The sequence below is a fragment of the Phocoena phocoena genome, chromosome 10 (genome assembly GCF_963924675.1).
Source record: "Phocoena phocoena chromosome 10, mPhoPho1.1, whole genome shotgun sequence".
NCBI classification, from domain to species: Eukaryota; Metazoa; Chordata; class Mammalia; order Artiodactyla; family Phocoenidae; genus Phocoena; species Phocoena phocoena.
Window position 1 is genome coordinate 52,433,211 of NC_089228.1, and position 13,381 is coordinate 52,446,591.

A 13,381-nucleotide genomic window follows, 5' to 3' on the forward strand; every position below is an offset into this window, starting at 1 on the left:
CATGATACTTTCTAAGAATCACTTCTGGTGTGAAGAGCTAGATGTGATGATATAGAAGTATCAGATGGAAAAAGATTGTGAAGAGCCTCATAAATGACATTAAGGAGTGAGGATCTGATGCACAAAAAATGGCACAGTTTTAGAAAGTTTATAGGCAAGGAATGGTATGATCTAAATAGTGTTTTAGAAATAAAGTGAAAACGAAGCAGTGAGAATGGACTGGATAGGAAGAGACAAAACCATTCAGAAGGATGCTCAATGTGAAACAGACCACATCAAGAGATAAAGGCCAGATGTATATGTATAGCTGATTCACTTTGCTGTACAGCAGAAACTAACACAACACTGTAAAGTAACTATACTCCAATTTTTTTTAAAAAAAGAGAGAGATAAAGGCCAGAACAACAGCACTTGAAATGGGGATGGAGAGGAGGAGCGGAGAGATTCATGGGGCCACACTATACACTCATCTACTTAATACAAATTCAACCTTATTTTCTAGGTAGGAAGTTTCCTACACTGTGGCCTATAAGCTTAAACCAATCAAAGAAAGGTCCCAAATCACTCTGGACCTTATTCTTCTACTACATATATTACATAGCTCTTCCCAAATGGGAGTGCCACTATAATAGGGCTGACTCTAACAGACTGAATAGCAGGTCTTCAAAAGCAGGGAGTGTGTCATATCCATTTCTTTAATATCCAAGGCAGTGCCTGGCACTCAATTTTTATGAACAAATGAATGAATAAGTAGAAGAATGCTTTATGACTGAGGTAGGACTTGAAAACAACATAGGTTTTAGGCCTAAAAAGGTCATTCCAGGCAAGTGCAATGGTATGGATGAATAGAAATGGTAAACCTGGGGGAGAGACAATGTCCTAAACTAAGATGGAATATGTTGGTCCTCTTGGTCCAGCCTTGCAGAGGCCATGCTTATTCCCTGCCTGGAACTTTCTCCCACCCACCCCTCCTCATTCCGTATGGCTCACCGCTTCATTTTGTTGGGGTGTCTGCTCAAATATCACCTCACCAGAGGCTTTCCCTGACCAGCCTACCTAAAATTCTCTAGTGCCCTCTAAAGGTTTAGCCTCACTTTCTAAACCTTTTCTCTTGTTTTTCTTCTTAGTAGATTACTGAAGAGATGCTCTGACAATTTCATTCATCTGTACCTATATTAGGCTTGGCTCACTTTAATTTCAAATCAAGTTCGTCAGTTATTGAGATCAGGACCTAATAAAAGAATTACAGAACATTGAGATTTTCTTTTCCTTTTTTTTTTTTTTTTTTTTTTTTTGCGGTACGCGGGCCTCTCACTGTTGTGGCCTCTCCCGATGAGGAGCACAGGCTCCGGAAGCGCAGGCTCAGCGGCCATGGCTCACGGGCCCAGCCGCTCCGCAGCATGTGGGATCTTCCCGGACCGGGGTACGAACCCGTGTCCCCTGCATCGGCAGGCGCACTCTCAACCACTGCGCCACCAGAGAAGCCCTCTTTTCCTTTTTTAAAAAAATTAATTTTACTGTAAAAAGTCTAACTGTTGACCACTTCTAAGTCCTGTCATTTAAGTTCCATCCAACAAAACCTGGATGGATGCCACAGAGAACATTATTTTCTTACAGGAAATATACGCCAGACCGTCCCAGAGTAGGCAGGAAAGAATTTTATATTCCTCAATGGAGAAGATTCTAGGAATGGAGCAGTAATCCATAAAGAAAATCGTCGAGATTAAACTTAAGGGGAAAAGAGGTTCTAAACGCAAGATATTATAGAGAGCACAGCTCGAAGTGAGACACAATAATGTTATGCCTATTTCAATAAGTTGTTTTTACAAAGCTAATTACACAAGTCGTCGCTGACCATAGGCAGGCTGATGCGGCCGAAACCACCCAGATGAGTCCTAGCCCGAGCCGGGGGCATCAAGGTAGCCGCATCTCCGGGGTTAACTTTCCTTGTTCTGCCTTCGTCAGTGGGAAGTCGAAAAGTCTGTGAAGCGGCCACCTAGATTTAAGCTTTTTAAATCTGAAATATTCCGGAGAGCCGGGCAAAGGCGGCCAGAAGCGGCTTCATACTGCTCTTGGTAAGAAACTATCGGACCTTGGGCCCAAAGACACAGTAGCGACGGCCAAGGGAGGGGATGGGGGAGAGAAATGCACGCCCCAATTAGAGTCGCCCCGGAGTCCCCATCCCTCGTCCCCACCCGGGGCCCCGCCACCGCAGCATAGGGTCTGCCCGCCCCCGCGGGTCCCGCCGCCCCAGCGCGCGAGGCGCGCGTCTTACCTGCAGGCTTGTCTGCGGCCATTTTCCCGCCTCGGCTCGGGTCTTTCCCCGCAGGTGGCGTGGCCTCCACTCCAGCTGCCCGGCTTACCGCTATCCTGGACCTCGGAGGACGACCCTGCGCCCACTCCGGCTCCGGGCCCCTGGGTTCCGGCCTGGGGAGTGGGCAGACGGCGGGCTGAGGAAGTGACGAAGACTAGTTTGCGTCGTCTAGCAACAGCAGCAGCGTCTCCGCCCCAGGCGGTGCCTCTACCTCCAGCCATGCACGGTTTCCGCCCCGCCGCGTCCCCTGACACACTACTTCCGGGGGCCTTGGCCGGCGTGGGAACTGCGGCTGGCCCCGCCCCACGCTGGCGTCCCCGGCGGCCCGCCCCCTGCGGCGTGAGCGCGCGCGCCCGGCCGGACGTGCGCTCACCCGCGCGTCTGCGCGTGTGTTGGGTGGGCCGGGTGGGAGGTGCGGGCCGCTGCTGTGTGCTTATCCTGGTTAGAATTCTCGAGTATCCGAGCTCTTGTCCCTCATTTTACATAAAACCACAGTAACTGCACCTGACATCTATATGGTAAGCATTGAGCCTTGCACTTGGCTTGTACACTTTTAATGATTTCTCTCAGCTCTGTGAGAAGGCACAGTTGCGATTCCCCGTTTGAAAACAAAACGAAACATTTTATTGTAGAGGTTTTAGATTTACAGGAAAATTGCAAAATGATACATGGAGCTCTTGTATACTCTTCACCTAGTTCCCCCTGTTGTGATCATCTTGAATAATTATTACATTACTGTGGTACATCCGTCACATCTAAGAAACAACTTTGGTTGGTACATTACTATTAACTAAATTCAACATTTAAAAAAATGAAAAAAACTTTTTTCAGTCAATGTCGCTTTTCTGTTCCAGGATCTTGTCCAAGATACCACATTAAATTATTCATGTCTCCTTAGGCTTTTTTTTTTTTTTTTTTTTTTGCGCTCTGCTGCACCGCTTGCAGAATCGCAGAATCTTTAGTTCTCCGACCAGGGATTGAACCTGGGCCAGCATCCAAGTCCTAACCACTGGACCGCTAGGGAATTCCCTCCTTAGGCTATTCTCGTCTGTAATCACTTCTCAGATTTTCCTTGTTCCTGATGACTTTAACAGCTTTGCAGAATACTGGTCAAGATTATTTTTATTTTTATTTTTTTTTGCGGTACGCGGGCTCACTGCTCTCACTGCTGTGGCCTCTCCCGTCGCGGAGCACAGGCTCCGGACGCGCAGGCTCAGCGACCATGGCTCACAGGCCCAGCCGCTCCGCGACATGTGGGATCTTCCCGGACCGGGTCACGAAACCGTGTCCCCTGCATCGGCAGGCGGACTCTCAACAACTGCGCCACCAGGGAAGCCCTGGTCAAGATTTTTGAAGAATGGACCTGGATTTGGGTGTATCCAGTGTTTATCATGGTTTAGACTAGGGTTACAGGTTTTTAGGAGAAAGACCACGGAGGTGACCTGCCATTCTCATCACATCAAATCAAGAGTACGAGCTAACAGAATGACTTACTGATGATGTTGACCTTGATCACCTGGCTCAGGTAGTGTTTGCCAGGCTTCTCTGCTCTTAAGTCACCTCCACACACTACTCTTTGGAATCATTAAATGTAGCTCACAGTCGAATGGTGGGGAGTGTTAAGCTCTGCCTCCTGCCATGGGGGGTCTGTGCATAAATTATATTCTCTAAGGGAGGTTCGTCTCTTCTCCATTTAGTTACTTATTCAATTATATATTTATGTCTGTATGGACTTATGTATTTTTTTTAAATTGAAGTATAGTTGATTTACAATGTTGTGTTAGTTTCTGGTGTACAGAAAAGTGATTCAGTTATCCATATATTTATTCTTTTTCATATTCTTTTCCATTATGTTTTATTACATGATGTTGAATATAGTTCCCTGTGCTATACAGTAGGGCCTTGCTGTTTGTCTATTTTATACATAGTAGTTTGTATCTGCTAATCCCAAATCCTAATTTATCCCTCCTCTGCTATCCCCTTTGGTAACCATAACTTTGTTTTCTATGTCTGTGAGTATGTTTCTGTTTTGTAAATAACTTCATTTATATCATATTTTAGATTCCACATATAGTGATATCATATGATATTTGTCTTTCTCTCTCTGACTCACTTCACTTAGTATGACAATCTCTAGGTCCATCGATGTTGCTGCAAATGGCATTATTTCATTCTTTTTATGGCTGAATATTATTCCATCGCATATATACACCACATCTTCTTTACATGGACATTTATTTTATATTGTGGTTATAATCCAATACTACATTATTTCGTTGCTCAAATTGTTTCAGCTTTGCTAATTGGAAACCTTTTCAGGTTTGCTCCTATGTCCCTTTGACATGGTTGCTCATGTTTTAAAAAAACCTTCTAAAAAATTCATATTAACATATACACAGAAAATGCACAAAGCATAAGCACAGTTTTTTGAATTTTCATCAACTAAACATATCTACATAACTAGCACCCAGAGGAAGGACAACACATTACCCGCATGCAGGAGCCCCCTTTATGTCTCCTCCCATCCCTGCCCAAGGGTAGTTACGAACCGATGGCTAACACCATTGGATTGAGTTTTAAACTCAATAAAAGTGGATCACAATATATTTTCTTTAGAGTCTAGCTTCTTTTGCTCAACCTTACAAGATTCATCCGTGTCATTGAGTGAAATTAGTTTCTCATTGTTATGTAATGTTGCATTATGAGAATGTACCATAATTTGTGTATTCATTTTTTTGTTGAGTATTTGGGTATTTTGTCTATATTGAATAAGCCCAATATGAATATTCTAGTATGTCTTTTTTTTTTTTTTTTTTTTTTTTTTTTGGCAGTTCGCGGGCCTCTCACTGCTGTGGCCTCTCCCATTGCGGAGCACAGGCTCCGGACGCGCAGGCTCAGCGGCCATGGCTCACGGGCCCAGCCGCTCCGCGGCATGTGGGATCGTCCCGGACCGGGGCACGAACCCGTGTCCCCTGCATCGGCAGGCGGACTCTCAACCACTGCGCCACCAGGGAAGCCCTAGTATGTCTTTTGATGAGTATGTTAGAGCCCACATAAAAAGACACCTGCAGTGTTTACTGATCTAGTCACTGTAAGGAGCCTCTCAATAAAAAAGGAATTAAAAGGAAATTGAGAGAATTTGGGCTTTTGCTGGATGATTTTAAAGAGGAATTAGGGAAGTTGAGGGGTTGGCAGTTTTGGATTGGAGGCAGTCAGGAAACAGACAATTCAGTGATTGAGTCTTAGTTTTTATCCAGTAGTTTTTATCTAGGAGGCAGGAGGATTAAAGCAAGGCTAGAGAGTTGTCATTGGTCAAGGAGCTGCATCAGTCATGTTAGAAGAAGGAGGTGTTCCCTCATTTTTGTGCTTATGGAGGGCTTCATTTCTGTCTTGTCCCAAACACAATTATGGTGTAACCTTCTCTGAACATGTTCATATTCTGTGAGTGTAGTGTATGTCCTGCTGGGAGTGTTCTGCTAGAAGAATTGTTTTTCTCTTAAGTCTCCAGGCTTGTCAGCAGAGCCATTTTTCACTTTCTCACACGTGGTCCCACCTCTTGGACGTTATCCATTTCACGGATATGGAAAATGAGGTGTTAACCCACTTTCCCAAGTAACAAGACTAGCAAACAACTATTATCTTAACTGTTACATTCAGCTTTAAAGGTTCTAGAATTCGCCTATGTGGAAAACGTCTTGGGTCTCTTCTCTCACCTTTCCATATTGGCAGCTCTCCCTCGTTTACAGGGAGGGAGAAGAGTTAATTCAGACGTGGGAGGTGTGGGACTTCCCCAGTGGCGCATTGAGTAAGAATCCGCCTGCCAATGCAGGGGACACGGGTTCGAACCCTGGTCCGGGAAGATCCTGCATACCGCAGAGCAACTAAGCCCGTGCACCACAATTACTGAAGCGTGTGGGCCTAGAGCCCTTGCTCTGCGACAAGAGAAGCCCCTGAAATGAGAAGCCCATGCACCGCAACAAAGAGTAGTCCCCTCTCGCCGCAACTAGAGGAAGCCCACACGCAGCAACAAAGACCCAACGCAGCCAAAAATAAATAGATAAATAAATAAAAATTTATTAAAAAAAAAAAAAGTGGGAGGTAAAAAAATCTCAGTGGGACTCTGCTTGGTCACCAGCCATGGCGAGTCAGTTCGCATCCAGCTAGTGATGGTACCAGCTAGTGATGGTACCACTGTGTACCCACAGTGCCTCAAACCCGATGTGGTCCTTGCCACTTGTGGAAGATTGTCTCCAAGAATGGTTGTCACCAGTCCCTCCCATCCCAATGTGAACATTGCTGCTCTTCCCCTTGCTTTGAATATGAGTTGTGACTTGCTCCAACCAACAGAATGCAGAAGTGATGCTGAGCCAGTTTTGGTTCTAGCCCTTGAAAGGCATGGCAGTGTCCACTTTTCCTCCCTTGTACTCAGCTACCATGCTGTAAGGCTATAAGGCTGTCCTGCTGGAGTGAGACCATGAGAAGGGGAGCCAAGATGTCCCAAGTGACAACCAGCACCAAGGTTCCAGACATAAGAATGAAGCCTTCTTGAACCTTCTAGCCCAATCCAGCTGCCAGCTGAATGCAGTCACATGAGTGATCCTAGCTAACATCATATGAAGCAGAAAAACTGCTCAGGGGCTTCCCTGGTGGTGCAGTGGTTGGGAGTCCACCTGCCAGTGCAGGGGATACAGGTTCGATCCGTGGTCCGGGAGGATCCCACGTGCTGCAGAGCAACTAAGCCCGTGCACCACAACTACGGAGCCCACGTGCTGCAGCTACTGAAGCCCGCGCACCTAGAACCTGTGCTCCACAACAAGAGAAGCCACCATAATGAGAAGTAGCCCCCACTGGCCAGAACTAGAGAAAGCCTGCACACAGCAATGATGACCCAATGCAGCCAAAAAAAAAAAAAAAGAAAAGAAAAGAAAAACTGCTCAGTCAACCCCCAGAATGGTGAAAAATAATAAGTTATTGTTATTGGAAAATGACTAATTTAAAAAATTGAGATATGAGCACATACCATGCAATTCACCATTTTAAAGTATATAATTCCATGGTTTTTAGTATATTCACAAAGTTGTGCAGACATTACCAATATCTAATTCTGTGTCGAACCAGCAAGGTAGAGTGGGGTTTTTTGGGGTTTTTATTTTTGGCCATACCTTGTGACATGCAGGATCTTTCCCCACCAGGGATCAAACCGGTGCCCCCTGCCGTGGAAGCATGGAGTCTTAACCACTGGACCACCGGTCCTGTTTTTTGTTTTTTTGTTTTTTTTAATGACTCATTGGTGCCTTCTCCTTGAGGACATTTCCAATTTATAAGTGAAGAAAAAAATATGTATGTTAAACATATTTTTATTACTCTCTAAAACCTGAATTCAGAAAGATTATTCAACTATAAATAATGGGAAAATTGAGTAGTTAAAATTTTATCATCATCATGATGAGATATTTCAGAACACAGAAAAGTACAGATATATTATGACAAGTTTATTTACCACTCAGATTTGACAAATGTCAACGTTCACCACATTTGCTTCAGATCTTTCTTTTGAAAACCGTTACTGGTACAGATGAGCCCAATTTATATTCCCTTCCTGATTGCATTTCCCTTACTCTCTTCCCAGAGGTAGCCACTTCTTTGAAGATGGTATGTGTCCTTGTAGTCCATGTTTAAAACATGATATACCCATAAACAACATTTATTATTATTCATTCAACTTTAAATATCATACTGACAGTGTCATTCTGAAACTTGCTTTTTAATTTCTTTTATTTAAAAAAATTAAAAAGGGACTTCCCTGGTGGTGCAGTGGTTAAGACTCTGCACTCCCAATGCAGGGGGCCTGGGTTTGATCCCTGGTCAGGGAACTAGATCCCATATGCCGCAACTAAGAGCCTGCATACTGCAATTAAAAGATACTGCACATGGCAACAAAGATCCCATGTGCTGCAGCTAAGACCTGGCACAGCCAAATAAGTAAGTAAATAAATAAATATTTTAAAAATAAAATAAAATGTTTTAAAATAATTTTTAAATTAAAAAAAAATTTTTTTTTGCCACACCATGAAGCTTGTGGGATCTTAGTTCCCCAACCAGGATTGAACCCGGGCCACGGCAGTGAAAGCGCCAAGTCCTAACCCCTGGACTGCCTGGGAATTCCCTGAAACTTGCTTTTTCAACTCAATGCTACATTTTTGAGATTGAAATATATATTCATAATATATAATATTCATTTTAAATATATAATATATTTATATAAACATTATAAATGTATTATATATATATTAAACAACATATATAGTTTATAGTATTCCATTAAATGATGATCACTTAAGTATACTTTTGTAGCATGATCCCTACATAGAAGTCTCATAGGGACTTCCCTGGCAGTTCAGTGGTTAAGACTCTGCACTTCCAACGCACAGGGCTTGGGTTCAGTCCTGGTCGGGGAACTAAGATCCCACATGCCTCGCAGTGCAGCTAAAAAAGAAAAGTCTCATAAATAATAAAGGCATTAAATATCTCACTGATGAGAAATCTGCAGGTAGACTGTTCCATTGCTAAGTCAGTGACTCAGCAGTGTCAAGATGCAGTTGGGCATCCCTGGAGTTCTATCTTCCTCTTGTGGTCCCAAGATAATGGCCATAGCTCTGAGCATCATACCCTTGCCTGTCGCGGTATCCAAAGGAAGTGGAGGAAGGGGGAAAAGAATTTTCCTTTTCCAGCCTTATTCTCTAACAAATAGGTACCACATTTCATCAAACCCAAGATCCTATCAATTTACTACTAAAAATAAAGAGTGCTGACAATTAAACTGACTTAATGCTTTCTTATCCCTTAGAATTTATGTTTAAATAAATAGCTCTTCGAGACCTAGACATAAAATTTTTTAAATTATATATTACTCCTGAGTATACAAAACAAGAAAATAGAAATGAACTAAATTGTTTAAGGTATTTTCAGAACGTCTTCCCGCCAGAGTTCCACTCTAAATTACTTTTCAATTCAGTGCCTTCCCTGTCTGTGTTCATCACCCTCTGTGCCCTCAGGAACACTGGCGGGACAGCAGTCTCCTCACAGAATCACCACTGTTGTCTCAAGAAGGCCCATTCTGCAGGTTTCAGTTCTGGCACTTTCTGGATCTTACCAGAAGTCACGAATGGTAGGTTTTCAGATCGTTTGCACACACGTGGGGAACGACAATCACACCATAGCAGCCATCTGACAGAGATTGTGAGAATCCTGATAATTTCAGAAACAAAAGAGTGTGTGTCTTAGAATCAATGAAGTACAGTGAATCTTTCTCAGAAGTCTCTCACCAAAATCTCCCCTTAGTTCTCCTCGGTGAAGTTGGTAGCCTGCCCACCACTGGATCAATTACTGGCAAAAGAGATTCCAACTTATGCCTTGGATTCATCACAATGCATCCATAAAACATTTATGTGGGGGATAAGTAAAATCAGGATTTTATTAAACAGGAGGAGCAGGAACGGACTGCTGAAAGGACAGTCCCTTATCACTTTATCACTGTTTTTCTCTTATTGACAGACTCATTTCCAATTTTCATTTTACAAACACAGCTGCAGAACCACCCTTGGACATGTGCACTGTTACCAGAGCTTCTCTAGGATACATACTATAAGGTGGAATTTATTTGAAAGTATAACGAATCCTATGTGTCTATCCCCTAGCTTCATTTCGTCATAGACTTATTTCATCTCCCCTGTCCCCTTCTTATGTTTTTGTTGCTGGAATATTTTAAAGCAAGTCCCAGACATCATACCATTCACTTCTAAACACTTCAGTATGCACCCCAAAAGGAATATCCAAAATACTTTCTTGCATAACCACAATGCCATTATCACATCTAACACAATTCAAAATAATTCCTTAATATCATTCAATTACCAAGCCATACTCAAATTTCCTCTATTGTATAAAAATACTCTTTCTGTAATTTCTGTTTAGAATCAGGATCAAACAAGATCTCTTTTATTTGGTTATGTCTCTTGTGTTTCTTATAAGTCTTTTAAGTCCTATGTTTCTCTTAATCTAGAACAGTCCCCTACCCTTTTATTTTTTCTTTCATTGACTGGTTGATGAAATTAGAGTCCAATATAAGATCCCTCCTTTGAGATCTGGTATATTGCTTCCTTGTGGACTACATCCTTTATGCTCAATATTTCCTGTGGACTGGAGATCAGCTTTAAAGGCTTGATTATATTATGATTCAAAAAAACTTTTCCCTGAGAATCTTTCCTAGGTGGTGCTGTGTACTTTTTGCATCACTGTCTGGAGGCAGGTTATACTTTCTGTCTCATTTTTGGTGACATTAAGATTGATCCTTGGGTTCAGATAGTGACAGTCTGATTTTTTTTTTTTTTGCTGCGTTGGGTCTTCATTGCTGTGCGCAGGCTTTTCTCTAGTTGGGGCGAACGGGGGGCTATTCTTCGTTGCGGTGCACGGGTTTCTCATTGTAGTGGCTTCTCTTGTTGCAGAGCACGGGCTCTAGGCATGTGGGCTTCAGTAGTTGCAGCACCTGGGCTCAGTAGTTGTGGCACACGGGCTTAGTTGCTCTGTGGCATGTGGGATCTTCCCGGACCAGGGCTTGAACCCGTGTCCCCTGCATTGGCAGGTGGATTGTTAACCACTGCACCACCAGGGAAGTCCCTGACAGTCTGATTTTTATACATTTCCTACCAGCCTTTCTCCTAGTGGTTTCTGAAGCACTAATGCTCACTGCCTTAATCAGTTATTTCACTAATAGTTGAAACAATTTTCGACTTTCAACACTCCTGCCTCCGTTAACTAGAATCAGGGCTGAGAGCCTCCGTGAATTTTATACACTAGGCATCTCCCTTGCCTTACCTTAGTCTTAGCCCTAGCTAGAATTCTTCTGCAGTGAAAAACTTTCCCTTGTCCACAGTGATATTTGGTTACACTGAAATTCAGTTTATATCAGAAAGGTAGGATGAATGCTTAGTTCTTTCCCCTATAATTATTGATGTTCCGAGGAGTAAGTTGATGTCCCAACAATCTCTAGGACTATTTCTTTTCTAAAAAATTGTTCTGAACTCATATATTTTTTATATGTTCGATATGTTTTAATCAACTGCAGTCCTTAATCTTTTTGAAATTAAAGTCCTGTGTGGACTTCCCTGGTGGTGCAGTGGTTAAAAATCCGCCTGCCAACGCAGGGGACACAGGTTCGAGCCCTGGTCGGGGAAGATCCCACATGCCACGGAGCAGCTAAACCTGTGCACCACAACTACTGAGCCTGTGCTCTAGAGCCCGTGAGCCACAAATACTGAGCCCGAGTGACACAACTACTGAAGCCTGTGCGCCTAGAGTCCGTGCTCCACGACAGGAGAAGCCACCGCAATGAGAAACCCGCGCACCGCACAGAAGAGTAGCCCCCGCTTGCAGCAACTAGAGAAAAGCCTGCATGCAGCAAAGAAGACCCAATGCAGCCAAAAATTAAAAAAAAAAAAAAAAAAAAGGCATTCTCAGAGAACTGTAGCCCTATCCTCACCTGCACTTCCCATTCCCATTATCTTCTCTTTTTACCCTTTTCCACCCACCCACCCCTGGTAATCAACTTCTTAAGTTCCTGAGAACTTCAGTTACCACCCCCCACCTTTTAGAAATATGTAAAATGTGAACATTTCTGAAGTAGAGACTCTTAGTCACCTACCCCAGATGAGTTCATCTTCCAAAGTCATACAGTCAGTGGTGGGGGGAGGGATAAAGTGGGAAATTGGTATTGACATATACATACTGATATGTATAAAATATATAACTAAAAAGGACCTACTGTATAGCACAGGGAACTCTGCTTAATACTATGTAATGACCTGTATGGGAATAGAATTTTAAAAAAGAGTGGATATTTGTGTATGTATAACTGATTCACTTTGCTGAACAGCAGAAGGTAACACAACATTGTAAATCAACTATAGTCCAATAAAAAAAATAAAGCATTGAATATTTTTAAAAAGTCATACAATCTATAATTTTCACTCATCAAATGCTCCCTTCTCCTACTCTCCCTGGCAGCTAGGTGTAGTCACAGGACTACTGCTTTAAAAGGTTTTTACATGTCTTCTTTTTCTCTTTTTTCTTTTTCTTCCAATTCTCCATCCTGCTGCCTAGAATGTAAATGTGATGGCTGGAACTCTAACAGCTATCTTAGATCTTGAAGCCAAGAGTCCAAGGGATAGAGGAGTGGAAAGCTTAAAGAGCTTGCATTCCTGATGATATCATAGACGCTCCATACCAGTTCCAGACTGCATTTGTGTGTGTGTTGCATGCAAGGCTTATTCATTGTTTTTTGGTTTTTAAAAAAATTTATTTATTTTATTTATTTATTTTTGGCTGCGTTGGGTCTTTGTTGCTGCACACAGGCTTTCTCTAGTTGCGGCGAGTGGGGGCTACTCTTTGTTGCGGTGGGCAGGCTTCTCATTGTGGTGGCTTCTCTTGTTGCAGAGCACGGGCTCTAGGCACGCGGGCTTCGGTACTTGTGGCAAGTGGGCTCTGTAGTTGTGGCTCGCGGGCTCTAGAGCACAGGCTCAGTAGTTGTGGCGCACAGGCTTAGTTGTTCCATGGCATGTGGGATCTTCCCGGCAAGGGCTTGAACCCTTGTTCCCTGCATTGGCAGGCAGATTCTTAACCACTGCACCACCAGGGAAGCCCCTATTCATTGTTAATTTGGGTGTTCTATCACATAAAGCTGAAACTAATCTTTTTTTTATTAATTTATTTATTTGCTTGTGCCGGGTCTTAGTTGTGGCAAGTGAGCTCCTTATTTGCAGCTCTTGGGCTCCTTAGTTGCAGCTCGAGGGCTCCTTAGTTGCGGCATGCAGGCTCCTTAATTCTGGCATGCGAACTCTTAGTTGCAGCATGCATGTGGGATCTAGTTCCCTGACCAGGGATCGAACCTGGGCCCCCTGCATTCGGAGCGCAGAGTCTTAACCACTGCGCCACCAGGGAAGTCCCTGAAACTAATCTTAACTGCTTCAGTTTCTAAATGAAATTAAGCAAATAGATCTGATTTTATTTTTG

At 43.2% G+C, this 13,381-nt stretch overlaps 1 protein-coding gene and 1 non-coding gene across 2 annotated transcripts in view; both read right to left on the minus strand.

Annotated features, from left to right (window-relative positions):
• CNOT10 (CCR4-NOT transcription complex subunit 10) overlaps positions 1-2,429 on the minus strand; it is a 63,654-nt gene extending 61,225 nt beyond the window's left edge. The window contains exon 1 of the mRNA XM_065884619.1: positions 2,276-2,429. Coding sequence (XP_065740691.1) covers positions 2,276-2,297 — 22 coding nt within the window. The 5' untranslated portion in view covers positions 2,298-2,429. The remainder of the gene's footprint in view (positions 1-2,275) is intronic.
• Positions 2,430-13,236: 10,807 nt separating this feature from the next.
• TRNAR-CCG (transfer RNA arginine (anticodon CCG)) lies at positions 13,237-13,309 on the minus strand. The gene has a single exon. It is a non-coding gene; the product is annotated as a tRNA-Arg (tRNA).
• Between the last annotated feature and the right edge of the window lie 72 nt (positions 13,310-13,381).